At 44.4% G+C, this 15700-nt stretch overlaps 1 protein-coding gene across 1 annotated transcript in view; it reads left to right on the plus strand.

Moving 5' to 3' along the window:
* The window catches only part of LOC139578424 (glypican-5-like), a 126102-nt gene that overhangs the window by 65774 nt on the left and 44628 nt on the right, over positions 1 to 15700 (plus strand). Inside the window, exon 8 of the mRNA XM_071405989.1 lies at positions 12580 to 12715. Within this exon, the coding sequence (XP_071262090.1) occupies positions 12580 to 12715 (136 nt within the window). The remainder of the gene's footprint in view (positions 1 to 12579; positions 12716 to 15700) is intronic.

Consider the following 15700-nt stretch of genomic DNA (forward strand, 5'->3'; position numbering starts at 1 on the left):
TGAATTTCAAATGGAATTAATTCCGATTTTTTTGTCACTGGCCCACCCCCATAATGTCAAAGTGGAATTATGTTTTTCAAAATGTTTACAAATTAATTTAAAATGAAAAGCTGAAATGTCTTGAGTCAATAAGTTCAGGAGTCAGAATGTGCTTAACAACTCACATAATAAGTTGCATGGACTCACTCTCTGTGTGCAATATTAGTGTTTAACATGTATTTTTGAATGGCTACCTCATCTCTGTAAGGTCCTTAGGTCGAGCAATGAATTTCAAACACAGATTCACACCACAAAGACCAAATAGGTTTTCCAATGCCTTGCAAAGAAGGGCATCTATTGGTAGATGGGTAAAAATGTTTTAAAGCAGACTTTGAATATCCCTTTGAGCATGGAGAAGTTATTAATTACACTTTGGATGGTGTATCAATACACCCTGTCACTACAAAGATATAGGCATCCTTCCTAACTCAGTTGCTGGGGAGGAAGCAAACCGCTCAGGGATTTCACCATGAGGCCAATGGTGACTTTAAAACATTTACAAGGTTTAATGGCTGTGATAGGAGAAAACTGAGAATGGATCAACAACATTATAGTTACTCCACAATACTAACCTAATTGACAGAAAGAAAAGAAGGAAGCATGTATGGAATAAAATATTTTTAAAGAATGCATCCTGTATGCAAAAAGGCACTAAAGTAATACTGCAAATAATGTGGCAATTCACTTTTTGTTCTGAATACAAAGTGTTATGTTTGGGGCAAATCCATTACAGCACATTATTGAGTATCACTCTCCATATTTTCAAGCATAGTGGTGGCTGCATCATGTTATGTGTATGCGTGTAATCGTTAAGGACTGGGGAGTTTTTCAGGATAAGAAATAAAAGGAATGGAGCTAAGACAAGGAAACATCCTAGAGGAAAACCTGGTTCAGTCTGCTTTCCACCGAACAACTGGGAGATGAATTCACCTTTCAGCAGGACAATAACCTAAAATAAGGCCACATCTACACTGGAGTTACTTACCAAGAAGACAGTGAGTGGCCGAGTCACAGTATTGACTTAAATCTACCTGAAAGTCTATGGCAAGACCTGAAAATGGTTGTCTAGCATTGATCAACCACTAATTTGACAGAGCTTCAAGAATTTTGAAAAGAATAATGGGCAAATGTTGCACAATCCAGCTGTGGAAAGCTCTTTGAGACTTACCCAGAAAGACGCTGCCAACGGTGTTTCTACAAAGTATTGACTCAGGGGTGTGAATACTTTTGCAAATGAGATATTTCTGTATTTCATTTTTAATAATTTAGCAGACATTTCTGTAGACATGTTTTCACTTTGTCATTATGGGGTATTGTGTGTAGATGGCTGAGAATTTTTTATTTATTTAATTCATTTTGAATTCATGCTGTAACACAACAAAATGTGGAATAAGTCAAGAGGTATTAATACTTACTTGCTGCTTTTTGGGGTCACAGTTCAATTCGGTTTCGGTACCGCACGAAAATGTAATGCCATTCACAATGCTCCTGGCATTGTCTGATGCTGCGTTTTGAACCATGTAGGAGGTGGGAATTTACCAGTTGTGAAGTCGGAAATACCAGTCGGATGCATTCATGTGATTTGAACTCATTGAGAAATGCTGATTGGCTAATGGCCAACAAGCTGCCTCAACCATAAACTAAATGTACAGCTATCATGCTTGTTAACACATTATAGAGTTCAGAAAGCACATTAATAGATTACTTTTTATAATGTTTTGTTGTTGCATTTAACTACCGAAAATGACATTTCCTTAGTAGGTGACATCAGAGGTCACCATGTGGGAGAAGTGGGTGCTAAGGATGATAGACGAGTTTCCCAGTAGTAATTACCAGTTGGGGGGCCGTTCAAGTGGATTCCCACTTCTACCTTGGTTACGAATGCACCATGACACTGCCTCCTTCAGTGCCAGATGTGCACTTGTTACTCTGTAGCACGGTACATCTCCCACTCTGTGGTAATGTGATTGGCTGTCACTGTGAAAGTAAGCACAACACAGGGTGCATTGGCCAATTCATTGAACATTTTGGCTTATATAGAGTGGGTACTACCTGCTTATATAGAGTGGGTACTACCTGTTTGCTGAAATGGGTGCAAGAGGGAAGTTTGTAAAGTGGCTCGAGAACTTTCACGAGGGGCTGCCTGAAACCCCCTATTCTCAATCACCGAGAACGGGCACATAAACATGACTATAAACCAAAGACTGTAAAAAATATAAACATAGCCTTATTATCACTCTTGTAATTTATTTGGCCCGGTCAGAATCAGCTGATCGAATGCGGAGTGGTAGACAATGTGTTGTTGTTTCTTTGTGTTTCCGTCTTGCGCCGGTATACTGGGGTGATGTTGGCGTAAATCGTACAGCACTAGTTCCTGGCTGCGCCTCCCAAAAGGACAGTTTGAAATACTCCAGTTAAGATTTTAATTTTGATTAACATGCGCATAGGCTTTGGTTGTTTTAACGGAATAGCCTGAAATGTTTTTTTCAGCTCAGATTTATTCAAGAGGTATAGGCCAGCGTAGTCATAACCCATAGGCCTATTGTTTTTTTATATTCATTCGGGTACACAGTGAGGACCATTTAGTAAGAATACGTGTACCGTTACACCCCTACATGTGACCCATGAGTCTTAAATACCTACATATGTGAGTCTGCCAACACACAATAAAAGCCCCCACAAGAGAGCTTTCTCAGTAATTCTTCATGAACAGACTAGCAGAGGTTTTAATGAGCTAACACTGTTGTTATGAAGAGAATCCATCCTCCAAAAAAGCAAATTAAGAAGCAATCACAGACACAGGAAGCCAATTAATGTACTGTAAAGGCTTAATGTTCTCCAGACACACACATATAGATGGGTATAATCACCATATAGATGTGTACAATCACACACACACACACACACACACAACGTGTGATGCTGTCATGCAATTAGAACGTTTGATGCTGATGTGATTCTATGTGAACACACAGCGCAGTGTAAAATACATGCCTGCCTGTCAGGACCCGGTGCGAGAAACAGTCACTAATAATCGGCAGAACCCAGAAGATGAGGCAGACACAGCAGTACTAGAGATGGTGGTTTAATAAAAGAACAAGATCTTCAGGCAAAGAATATAAATCCACAACGTCCAAAATAAAGCCAAGAGGCAAAAAATGGATATCTTCCAAAATACAAAGAAAATCCACAAAGTGGTAAGAACAGCAAGGGAAAAAACAAACCTCAAAAGACTAATCCAAAAATACACAAGAACAAAACCAGAGAACCTCTGGAAAATCCAACAAGAGAAAATATATGTTCACAACAAGGCTTGGGCTGGGGCTGGGTGCTAACATACAAACACTGAGCAAAGAACTGAGGAACACACAGGGTTTAAATACCAACAAGGGAACGACACACAGGTGCAAACAATAATAGAGCAAGGAAAAAACAAAAGGTTCAAAAAAGGTGCAATGGGGACATCTAGTGACAAAAACCAGAACAGTCCTGGCCAAAACCTGACAGAATCCCCCTCCTAGGAACGGCTCCTGACGTTCCTACCAGCCTTCTCAGGGTGGAGGGCCCTGAACTGACGAATGAGGTCAGGGTCCAGTATGTCCTTGGCAGGAACCCAGGAGCGCTCCTCGGGACCGTAGCCTTCCCAGTCCACCAGATACTGCCAGGACCGCTGCACCCGGCGGGAGTCCAGTATCCGGTGGACGGTATAAGCCGACTGGCCTCCGATGACACGGGGCGGAGGGGGAGGTCTGCCTGCCGGGATAAGGGGAGAAAAAACAACAGGTTTTAATAAAGAAATGTGAAATGTGGGATTGATCTTAAGGGATCTGGGTAAGTGCAGGCGAAAAGTAACGGGATTGACTCTCCTGGCAATCTTAAAGGGACCGATGAATCTCTGGGACAGCTTGCGAGACTCCACCCGTAGCGGTAAGTTTTTTGTTGAGAGCCATACTCTCTGGCCGGGGTACAGGGTAGGACCGGGACGGCGACGTCTGTTGGCTTGTCGTTGGTACTGCTGTGAGGAACGCAGAAGATTAAGACGGGCCTTCTTCCACGTAAGCCGACAGCGTCTGATGAACCTCGAGGCTGAAGGCACTCTGACTTCTGCCTCCTGGTCCGGGAACAATAGAGGAGCATAGCCAAACTGACACTCGTGCGGGGATATACCAGTGGAGGAGGAGCACAAGGTGTTGTGCGCGTACTCGGCCCAAACAATGAAGGTTGACCATGTGGATGGGTTGTTGGAAACCATACATCTGAGGGTGGTTTCCAGCTCCTGATTCATCCTCTCAGTTTGGCCGTTGGACTCCGGATGGTACCCTGAAGATAAACTGGCCGTGGCCCCTATGAGTTGGCAGAAGGCCTTCCAAAACCTTGAGGCGAACTGGGGACCTCTGTCGGAAACCATATCCTGCGGGATGCCAAAGACTCGGAACACATGGTTAATCACCAACTCAGCTGTTTCCTTGGCAGAAGGTAATTTGGTCAAGGGAACAAACCTGGCCGCCTTAGAAAACCTGTCGATGATGACTAGGATAGTAGTATTACCATGGGACGGAGGAAGGCCAGTAATAAAGTCCAACGAGATATGGGACCAGGGTCGGTGGGGAATAGATAAAGGGTGAAGGAGTCCTTGAGGGCGGAGGTGAGAAGATTTGCCCTGGCAGCACACGGGACAGGCCTTGACGAAAGTGGCAACGTCTTCTTTTATGGTGGGCCACCAGAACTTACGCTGAATGAACTCCAAGGTGCGACCTACGCCCGGGTGACAGGTGAGGCGAGAGGAGTGCCCCCACAGAAGGACTTGGGATCTTGCTGCCTTGGGAACAAACAACCGATTGGCAGGACCTCCTTTAGGACCCGGTTCGATGGCTTGAGCTTGTCTCACGGTATCCTCAACTTGCCACGAGATTGGAGCCACGATCTTAGCGGCAGGAAGAACAGTCATGTCAGTATCTTCTCGAATGGCAGGAGAGTAGACTCGTGACAAGGCATCCGGTTTGAGATTCTTCGACCCGGGTCTATAGGTGAGAATAAACTGGAATCGGCTGAAGAAAAGAGACCATCGAGCTTGTCTGGAGTTCAACCGCTTCGCCTGCTGGATATACTCCAGATTTTTGTGGTCCGTAAGCACTTGAAACGGTTGAGAAGCCCCCTCGAGCCAGTGTCTCCATTCCTTCAATGCCATCTTAACCGCTAGGAGTTCACGATCCCCCACATCGTAATTCCTCTCGGCCGGGGTAATCCGGTGAGAGAAGAAGGCGCAAGGATGAAGCCTCTTGTCTTCACCCCTCTGAGACAGGACAGCTCCAACACCAACCTCTGATGCGTCTACCTCCACCACAAAAGGTTAATCCGCCGTCGGTAGTGTCAGGATGGGAGCAGAGAGGATGCGCTGCTTGAGTCCTTGGAAGGCCGTCTCAGCTTCTCTTCCCCACAGAAACCTTGTGTTGCCACCCTTGGTTAACGCTGAGAGAGGGGCTGCCACCGAGCTGAAGTTCTTGATGAACTTGCGGTAGAAATTAGTGAAGCCCAGGAAACGCTGAACTTCCTTAACGGACTTGGGGGTGGGCCAATCTGCTACCGCCCCTACCTTCTTGGGGTCCATCTGGACTCGACCGGGTTCCACTACAAATCCCAGGAATTGTACTCGAGAGGAATGGAATTCACACTTTTCCGGCTTAACGTACAAATGGCTGTCTAGAAGGCGTTTGAGCACTTGTCTGACATGCTTAGTGTGTTCTTGAAGGGAGCTCGAAAAGATGAGGATGTCATCCAAGTAAACAAACACGAAAATGTTAAGCATATCCCTAAGCACATCGTTTATGAGCGCTTGGAACACAGCCGGGGCGTTGGTCAGGCCGAAGGGCATCACCAAGTATTCGTAGTGACCAGTAGGCGTGTTGAAAGCGGTCTTCCACTCGTCACCGGGTTTGATCCGCACAAGATGGTATGCGTTCCGCAGGTCAAGCTTAGTGAAGACAACTGCTTCCTGGAGCAGCTCAAAGGCTGTGGCCATAAGGGGTAGCGGGTAGCGGTTACGGACGGTTATGGCATTAAGTCCCCGGTAGTCGATGCAAGGACGTAATCCCCCGTCTTTTTTGGCCACAAAGAAAAACCCTGCTCCCGCCGGCGAGGTGGATGGACGCATGAGGCCTGCTGCCAGAGAGTCCTTGATGTAGGTATCCATAGCAGCTCGTTCGGGAGGAGATAGGGAAAAGATCCGACCCCTGGGGGGGCAGGTGCCCGGAAACAGGTCGATGGGGCAATCGTAAGGTCTATGGGGTGGTAGTTTGGTGGCCCTCTGTTTGCTAAATACCGGTTTGAGGTCATGGTAACACTCGGGAACTCGGGACAGGTCGATGGATTCTAGAGACTCGGGAGGGGAACTCGGGGAACTTGGGAAGATACAAGTGGCTTGGCACGTAGGACCCCACTGCTTGATAGTGCCCACAGACCAGTCGATGTGAGGGTTATGGCTGTGAAGCCAGGGGTATCCAAGGACGAGAGGGAACTCGGAACACGAGGTCAGATGAAAGTTCATCACTTCCTGGTGTTGGGAAACTGAAAGTCGCAAGGGGGTAGTGACACGAGTGACAAGTCCAGATCCCAAAAGGGCTTCCATCCAACGTAGTAACCCTTATGGGGTCACTTAGAGGTTCAGAGGGAACGCCATTCTCCTTCGCCCAGACACCATCCATGAAGTTACCTGCGGCTCCAGAGTCTACCAAGGCTTGAAGGGGAAGCTCGTGGTTGTCCCAGGAAAGGGTAACTGGAATGAGCAGGCGGGAGTTGGATGGATGGGAGGAGGTTATGTTTCCCGTTACAGTCCTCCCAGGCCTGCACGGGAGAGTGCGTTTTCCCTGGAGCCCGGGACACGTGGAGAGGAAATGGCCCGGTTTGCCGCAATATAGACAGCATCGCTCCCTCATCCGGCGGTCTCTCTCTGCCTGGGAGATGCGTCCAACCTGCATGGGTTCCGGTGGAGTCAGCGAGGATAAAGGTGGAGACTCGGAGCTGGGACCGATAGGAGCTAGGGTGAGAGATCTACGGTTGAGCTCTCTCTCTCTCAGATGCTGGTCTATGCGTGAAGCCAACTTGATCAGGGACTCGAGGTTGTCCGGTGGTTCCCGAGTGGCCAGTTCATCTTGGATGGTGTCGGAAAGACCCTTCAAAAAGCACACTGTGAGCGCCTCGTCGTTCCAGCCACTCGCTGCTGCCACCGTGCGGAACTGGATGGCATAGTCCGTCACGCTGCGCCGACCTTGGCGGAGAGTCAGGAGCTGTTTGGCTGAGTCAGGACCGCTGGTAGGACCTTGAAACACTCGCTTGAATTCTTCAGCAACGGTAGAGTAGCTGGCACAGCAGGGACTTTGGGCATCCCACACAGCAGTAGCCCAGGCTAGGGCTTTTTCCGACAGCAGGGTGATGATATATGCTATCTTGGACCGGTCGGTGGGAAACGACGAGGGTTGCAGCTCGAAGGAGAGAGAACATTGGGTGAAAAACCCCTTACAAACACTCGGATCACCTGAGAACCGTTGGGGAGGCGGCAGACGAGGTTCAGCCAGGGGGTTAACTGCCACGGGCACTTGAATCTGATGAACTGGAGCAGAAGCGGTTGCAGGAGAAAGTTGATCAGAAATCTGCTTTATGGAAGTCATCATCTCCGACAGAAGTTGAGAATGTCCAGCCATTAAGGCCTCTTGCTGAACCAGAGCAGCTTCGTGACGTTGGACAGTCCCCTCGTGGTGGGACAGCATGGGAAAAAAGTCCTGGGTACTGGCTGCCTCTGGGTTCATTTTAATGGCTCAGTGTTTCTGTCAGGACCCGGTGCGAGAAACAGTCACTAATAATCGGCAGAACCCAGAAGATGAGGCAGACACAGCAGTACTAGAGATGGTGGTTTAATAAAAGAACAAGATCTTCAGGCAAAGAATATAAATCCACAACGTCCAAAATAAAGCCAAGAGGCAAAAAATGGATATCTTCCAAAATACAAAGAAAATCCACAAAGTGGTAAGAACAGCAAGGGAAAAAACAAACCTCAAAAGACTAATCCAAAAATACACAAGAACAAAACCAGAGAACCTCTGGAAAATCCAACAAGAGAAAATATATGTTCACAACAAGGCTTGGGCTGGGGCTGGGTGCTAACATACAAACACTGAGCAAAGAACTGAGGAACACACAGGGTTTAAATACCAACAAGGGAACGACACACAGGTGCAAACAATAATAGAGCAAGGAAAAAACAAAAGGTTCAAAAAAGGTGCAATGGGGACATCTAGTGACAAAAACCAGAACAGTCCTGGCCAAAACCTGACACCTGCCTGCTCATGTGTTATTACAAGGCCTAGTACTAGTACCAATTGTCCCAGTGGGTATCATACAATATTCATTTGAAAGGAGACATTAAACATGTAATTATAATAAAACCAGAAGATTATGATATGGAGAGAGGTAAAGTTTGAGCAAGAAAATATGAAACTAGAGAAAAGGCGAAAGCATGAAAAGATAGGTATAGAGCGATTGAATAGGGAATTTGTAGGCCTATACGATTGCAATGACACCTCAGTCAGTGTTCAGACTGCCTAAGAAGATCCAGGTCTTTTGTGTTTTCCAGACCTTTTCAATGACACTACAAGACAATACAATATGCTCACATTCAGATTTTCAGAGTGATTTCCAACAGAGCAGTACAAATGAATATACTATTCGAAAAAGACAATCACTTGTTAGTCAGTGTAAAATATGAATGTAGCCACATACAGTACCAGTCAAAAGTTTGGACACACCTACTCATTCTACAATGTACAATAATAGTGAAGACATCAAAACTATGAAACAACACATATGGAATCATGTAGTAACCAAAGAAGTGTTAAACAAATCAAAATATTTTGTATATTTGAGATTCTTCAAAGTAGCCACCCTTTGCCTTGATAGAAGCTTTGCAAACTCTTGGCATTCTCTCAACCAGCTTCACCTGGAATGCTTTTCTTACAGTCTTGAAGGAGTTCCCACATATGTAGAGCACTTGTTGGCTGCTTTTCCTTCACTCTGCGGTCCAACTCATCCCAAACCATCTCAATTGGGTTGAGGTCGGGTGATTGTGGAGGCCAGGTCATCTGATGTAGCACTCCATCACTCTCCTTCTTGTTCAAATAGCCCTTACACAGCCTAGAGGTGTGTTGGGTCATTGTCTTGTTGAAAAACAAATGATAGTCCCACTAAGCGCAAAGAAGATAGAATGGCGTATTGCTGCAGAATGCTGTGGTAGCGATGCTGGTTAAGTGTGCCTTGAATTCTAAATAAATCACTAACAGTGTCACCAGCAAAACACCCCCACACCATCACACCTCCTCCTCCATGCTTCACAGTGGGAATTACACATGCAGAGATCATCCGTTCACCAACTCTGCATCTCACAAAGACACAGCGGTTGGAACCAAAAATCTCAAATTTCCACCCGTCTAATGTCCATTGCTCATGTTTATTCGACCAAGCATGTCTTTTCTTCTTATTGGTGTCCTTTAGTAGTGGTTTCTTTGCAGCAATTTGACAATGAAGGCCTGATTCACACAGTCTCCTCTGAACAGTTAATGTTGAGATGTGTCTGTTACTTGAACTGAGTGAAGCTGTCATGCCTGCTCCCGCTCTCCCTCCATGGCACTCTAGGGTGCCAGGCTGCCCAGTATTACGCACTCCTGCCACCATCATTACGCAGACCTGCTTCCCTCGTCACGCGCATCAGCGATTCATTGCACTTACCTGGACTCAATCACCTGTGTTATTTCCTCCCCTATATCTGTCTGTTCCCCAGCTCTGTTCCCCGCTTCAGCATTAATTGTCGTATGTCGTTGTGTTTCCCGGTTCTGACGCTGTTCCTGTCCTGTTCCATGTCTGTGCTATATTAAATGCTCACTCTCCGTATCTGCTTGTCTAGTCCAGCGTTGGTTCTTACAGAAGCATTTATTTGGGCTGAAATTTCTGATGCTGGTAACTCTAATGAACTTATCCTCTGCAGCATAGGAAACTCTGGGTCTTCCTTTCCTGTGGCGGTCCTCATGAGAGCCAGTTTCATCATAGCACTTAATGGTTCTTGAAATGTTCCCGCATTGGCTGATGTCTTAAAGTAATGATAGACTATCGTTTCTCTTTCCTTACTTGAGCTGTTTTTGCCATAATATGGACTTGGTCTTTTACCAAAAGGGCTATCTTCTGTATACCCCCCCTACTTTGTCACAACACAACTGATTGGCTCAAACGCATTAAGAAGGAAAGAAATTCCACAAATTCACTTTTAACAAGGCACATCTGTTAATTGAAATGCATTCCAGGTCACCTCAGTACCTTATGAAGCTGGTTGAGAGAGTGGCTCCCGAGTGGCGCAGCGGTCTAAGGCACTGCATCTCAGTGCTAGAGGCATCACTACAGACCCTGGTTTGATTCCAGGTTGTATCAGAACTGGCCGTGATTGGGAGTCTCATAGGGCGGTGCACAATTGGCCCAGCGTCGCCGGGGTAGGCCGTCATTGTAACTAAGAATTTGTTCTTAATTGACTTTTCTAGTTAAATAAAGTTTAAATAAATAAAAAAGAGAATGCCAAGAGTGTGCAAAGCTGTTATCAAGGGTGGCTACTTTGAAGAATATAAAATATATTTTGATTTGTTTAACTCTTTTTTTGTTACTACATGATTCCATGTGTTATTTCATAGTTTTGATGTCTTCACTATTATTCTACAATGTAGAAAATGGTAAAAATAAAGAAAAACCTTGGAATGAGTAGGCGTGTTCAAACTTTTGACTGGTTCTGTAGGTAGAGGTCAATGAGTCGCAGTTACGTTGCCGTGGTTCCTCTCTTACACAACATGTAATTGATTTAAAGCCATATATAATTAACGAGCCTTCTGAGTTGATTAGGCCATAGACACAGCCGGGGACATTTAATTGTCTTTTTTCAACTCCTTCACTTCTAGCCCTTATGCTCCACAATCTAGCTACAGTATCTCTCCACACAACGTTTAACTGCAGCCAATCGTTTTTCTCTCCGTGAACTCATGAATATGGCTATTAAATTAGACTTTTAATTTGTGGAAATGTAATTATATTATACAAGGTTTAATGTGCATATCACACCTCACAGGGTCTCAATGTAGTGGGACTCTGAGAGGCTGAAGCGGGGGCAGGGAGGGGGCAGAGGGCCAGGGTTTAGTTTAGTACATGATGAAGTAAAAATAATTGCATCTAGTTGAATACTTTGGGTACATGAACTGGCCCTTAATCACTTAACCTGTGTGGTATCAGCAATCAGTAAGATTGGACCTTGTACTTAATGAGTAAGTGGACTGTATACCATGATCAGTTACCTCCTCTCAATGGGAAATACAAAGCACTTTTATAAAATGTGCCTTCTGTACAGTATGTGAATCCAAACAATTATTTCTACTGAACCAGCAGCATTAGTTTTAAATCATATCAAATTGGAATCCCTAGTCTGTTGGTGATATTTAGGCAGTGCAAAAAAGTGTTGCATTGTCTCCAGTAGGGCAGCAACATAATCTGCCTTTCTGCTGCCCCAGAGGCAGCAACATCACTAGTGTGCCCTGTGCTATAGAATATCGTACAGTACTATTGATGTTACAGCCTCTTCATCCAATAAATCCTTGCATGTTGAGGGTATGGAAGATCAGATAATCCTTGCGTTTTCACGCTAACCCAAAACATCACTGGTCGTTGTATGAGTTATGATCCGTGATCAATTGAAACAGTTGTTGGCCCACACACCGTCCATTCCTCTGTGGCGGAAGGCTTAACCTAAACTGTACCAGTATTCACTTTCCACAAAGGCAAATTCAGCTCTGTTCTTATAATACTTGGAGATGCCATTCCCATTCCCTTTGAATGTGCCTTATCAGTTTCTTTACATAGTTTCCTTTCTGGTGGTTGTGCAGTAGTTGCTGACATTTGTTTTCCTCATTTTGTTTCACTTGTCAGATGAACCAACATTTGGAACAACACACAAGACTATAGTTGCTTATTGTTACCTTTTGTTTAACAAGAATGCCCTCATTTGTTTTTGTGATATTGGTCTGTGCAAAAGCTAGTCCAACACTCTAACCACTAGGCTACCTGCCTGGTCAGATGTAATAATGCTGGAAAGGGACAAACATAAAAGCTAAAATCTCAGCTCTGTCTACTGATGTGCTGAAAGGTTATCATTGGGGTTTTTCCTCTTGTTTCCGCATCATTAACAGTTTTTTTTTGGGGGGGGGGGGGGCTGGAGACCCCCACTACTCACAGTACTACACTTCCTGACACAGGGATATTTTTATTACTGATGAATATGCACGTGTTCTGTCCTATGCCAGAATTAACTTGTTTGCAACAGTGTGACTATCCAAATATGTATTGTGTGCTATAGCATTTATCTGTCTATTTATTGTGTTTTGCTTGAAAAGTGGAACAGTGCAGAATTGGATGTGGCTTATTTTCAGATAGAATGACCCCATTTGACCTCTGACCTGTGTGTTGCAGGAAATGCAGGGTCAGATGGGCTGGGCGACAGACTGGGGTGGGTGGGTGGAGACGGGCAGTGGGACGAGAGAAGAGGCCAGCGGAGAGTGTGACGATGAGGACGGATGTCAAGGATCTGGAGATGAAGACTTTACCAGTGAGTCAGAACCCCCCTCTTTAATTCCTTTTTTCTTTTTTTTACTCCTCTCTCCCCTCCTTTTCCTCAGCTGCCTATAATTCCTCCCCTCCCTCCCCATATTCTCTCCTTCCTCAATCAGACTCCCTGTAGATGAGACTGCTGCTAGTGTCAGATGTCAGAGACTCATGTTGAAAGCTGTCTGTGCCACGAGTCAGATGGTTATTCACTACAATACAGTATGTTGTGGTTGCGTCAGCAACCTTTTCCTCTCTCGCAGATGGAGCCATGTCTATACCTTCCCCTCGTGACATTATATGCTGCTATACGCAAATTGAAATTAGAACAGGCTGTCAAAAGCTGTCAGTGTGATGACATGTCAATGAGATGACATCAGTAAACATATCTGCCTCTTGTGTGGGTTTAACCACAGTGTGGAATACTGCTTGATTTGATTTGTTGTTGTAGAATATTTAAATTACTTCAAGTCGAATTGTAATTGAATGCTTTGTGGTATAACTGGCTCAGGTCATGGCTGTACACCAGCACTACTGCAATACAAATGATTAATTATTGTATACACAGACTCATAAACACTCTCACTGTCTTTGTGAAAGCAACTTGACCAGAATAGATGTGAAAATGTTTGAAGTTGATTGCAGATTGCTCGTTTATCCAGTCTCTTATTCAGATCATGAGAGAGAGAACAAGAAGAGAGAGAGAAGCAAGGGAGTGAGAAGAGTGAGAGAGAAGAGGAGAGAAGGATTGATCCATGGTTTAGACAGTGGCTCTAAGATCTGTGGAGCATGTACAGTACAGTGCTTTTGGAAAGTTTTCAGACGCCTTGACTTTTTTCACATTTTGTTACGTTATAAACTTATTCTAAAATGGATTAAATTGTCATCCCCCAATCAATCTACACACAATACCCCATAATGACAAAGCAAAAACTGGTTTTTAGACATTTTTGCAAATGTATTAAAAATAAAAAACAGAAATGTACTTTACTCAGTACTTTGTTGAAGCACCTTTGGCAGCGATTACAGCATCTAGTATTCTTGGGTATGACGCTACAAGCTTGGCACATCTGTATTTGGGGAGTTTTCCCATTCTTCTCTGCAGATCCTCTCAAGCTATGTCAGGTTAGATGGGGAGTGTTGCTGCACAGCTATTTTCAGGTCTCTCCAGAGATGTTTGATCGGGTTCCAGTCTGGGCTCTGGCTGGGCCACTCAAGGACATTCAGAGACTTGTCCCGAAGCCACTCCTGCGTTGTCTTGGCTGTGTGCTTAGGGTCGTTGTCCTGTTGGAAGGTGAACCTTTGCCCCAGTCTGAGGTCCTGAGTGCACTGGAGCAGGTTTTCATCAAGGATCTCTCTGTACTTTGCTCCGTTCAACTTTGCCTCGATCCTGACTAGTCTCCCAGTCCCTGCCGCTAAAAAAGGTTTCCTCCCGACGTGATGCTTGGCATTCAGGCCAAATCTTTGTTTCATCAGACCAGAGAATCTTGTCTCTCATGGTCTGAGAGTTCTTTAGGTGCTTTTTGGCAAACTCCAAGCGGGCTTTCATGTGCCTTTTACTGAGGAATGGCTTCCGTCTGGTCACTCTACCATGAAGGCCTGATTGGTGGAGTGTTGCAGAGATGGTTGTCCTTCTGGAAGGTTCTCCCATCTCCACAGAGGAACTCTATAGCTCTGTCAGAGTGACCATTGGGTTCTTGGTCACCTCCCTGACTAAGGCCCTTCTCCCCCGATTGCTCAGTTTGGCCAGACAGTCAGCTCTAGAAAGAGTCTTGGTGGTTCCAAGATTGATGGAGGCCACTGTGTTCTTGGGGATCTTCAATGCTGCAGAAATGTTTTGGTACCCTGTCTGTGGAGGACTTGAGAAAGAGCTTTTCTCTTTTCTCTACGGACAATTCCTTCAACCTCATGGCTTGGTTTTAGCTCTGACATACACTGTCAACTGTGGGATCTTATATTGACAGGTGTTTGCCTTTCCAAATCATGTCCAATCAATTGAATGTACCACAGGTGGACTCCAATCAGGTTGTGGAAACATCTCAAGGATGATCAATGGAAACAGGATGCACCTGAACTCAATTTCGAGTTTCATAGCAAAGGGTCTGAATACTTATGTAAATAAGATAACTGTTTTTTTAATGTTTTATACCTTTGCAAAAAATTCTGAAAACCTGTTTTTTATTTGTCATTATGGGGTATTGTGTGTAGATTTCTTAGGATTTTTTTTTTTAATCCATTTTTGAATAATCCTGTAACGTAATAAAATGTGGAAAAAGTCAATACTTTTGATACTTTCCGAAGGCACTGTAAATTACACTTATCTGTCTGATGGTGATTGCCATTCTACAGCAGGCTGCCAGAGGTCTTGAGAAGAGGACGGTAAAAGCTCTTTCTCAAGTCCTCCACAACATAGTTCAACCGGGGCATTTAAAACTAGAACCGGTGGGCCTCGAGGGACCCCCCTTTGAGCTTATAAGTGAGCAGTCATTCTGACTGCAATATTCTAACAGTCTAATTAATAGATTTCATATATGCTATAGCAAAAATTATCATTTGGTTGTGTTAATGGTCTTGAGTAACATTAGAATACAAAAAATATATATTTAAAATAAGACAATATAATTTATTCGTTTATGTTACTGTAGGCTTATGTAAAAACTGAAACACACCAACATTGAAGTGTTCAATACATTTTATTTGTGGACTACCTGTGTTGCAACTATGAAACAGAAAGCATATGTGTTGAAATGCGGTAACAGCTTATTTTTATAATGACAAAATAAAAAAAATACCCCAACCACCAAGACCCACGGTCAGCAAGATGCACGGTCAAATTATGAAAGCATGTGCTTGATAAATACTGAAAATCAGCACAAAAGCAATAATGGAATTATAATGAATATAAGTGTCGATGTGACAGCAGTAGTTAAAAATAGTCAATTATTGTTAGCTACAAATGGCATCAGTTGGAGCATGTCAATGTCACATA

Source organism: Salvelinus alpinus, chromosome 6 (assembly GCF_045679555.1).
Source record: "Salvelinus alpinus chromosome 6, SLU_Salpinus.1, whole genome shotgun sequence".
Taxonomy (NCBI): Eukaryota; Metazoa; Chordata; class Actinopteri; order Salmoniformes; family Salmonidae; genus Salvelinus; species Salvelinus alpinus.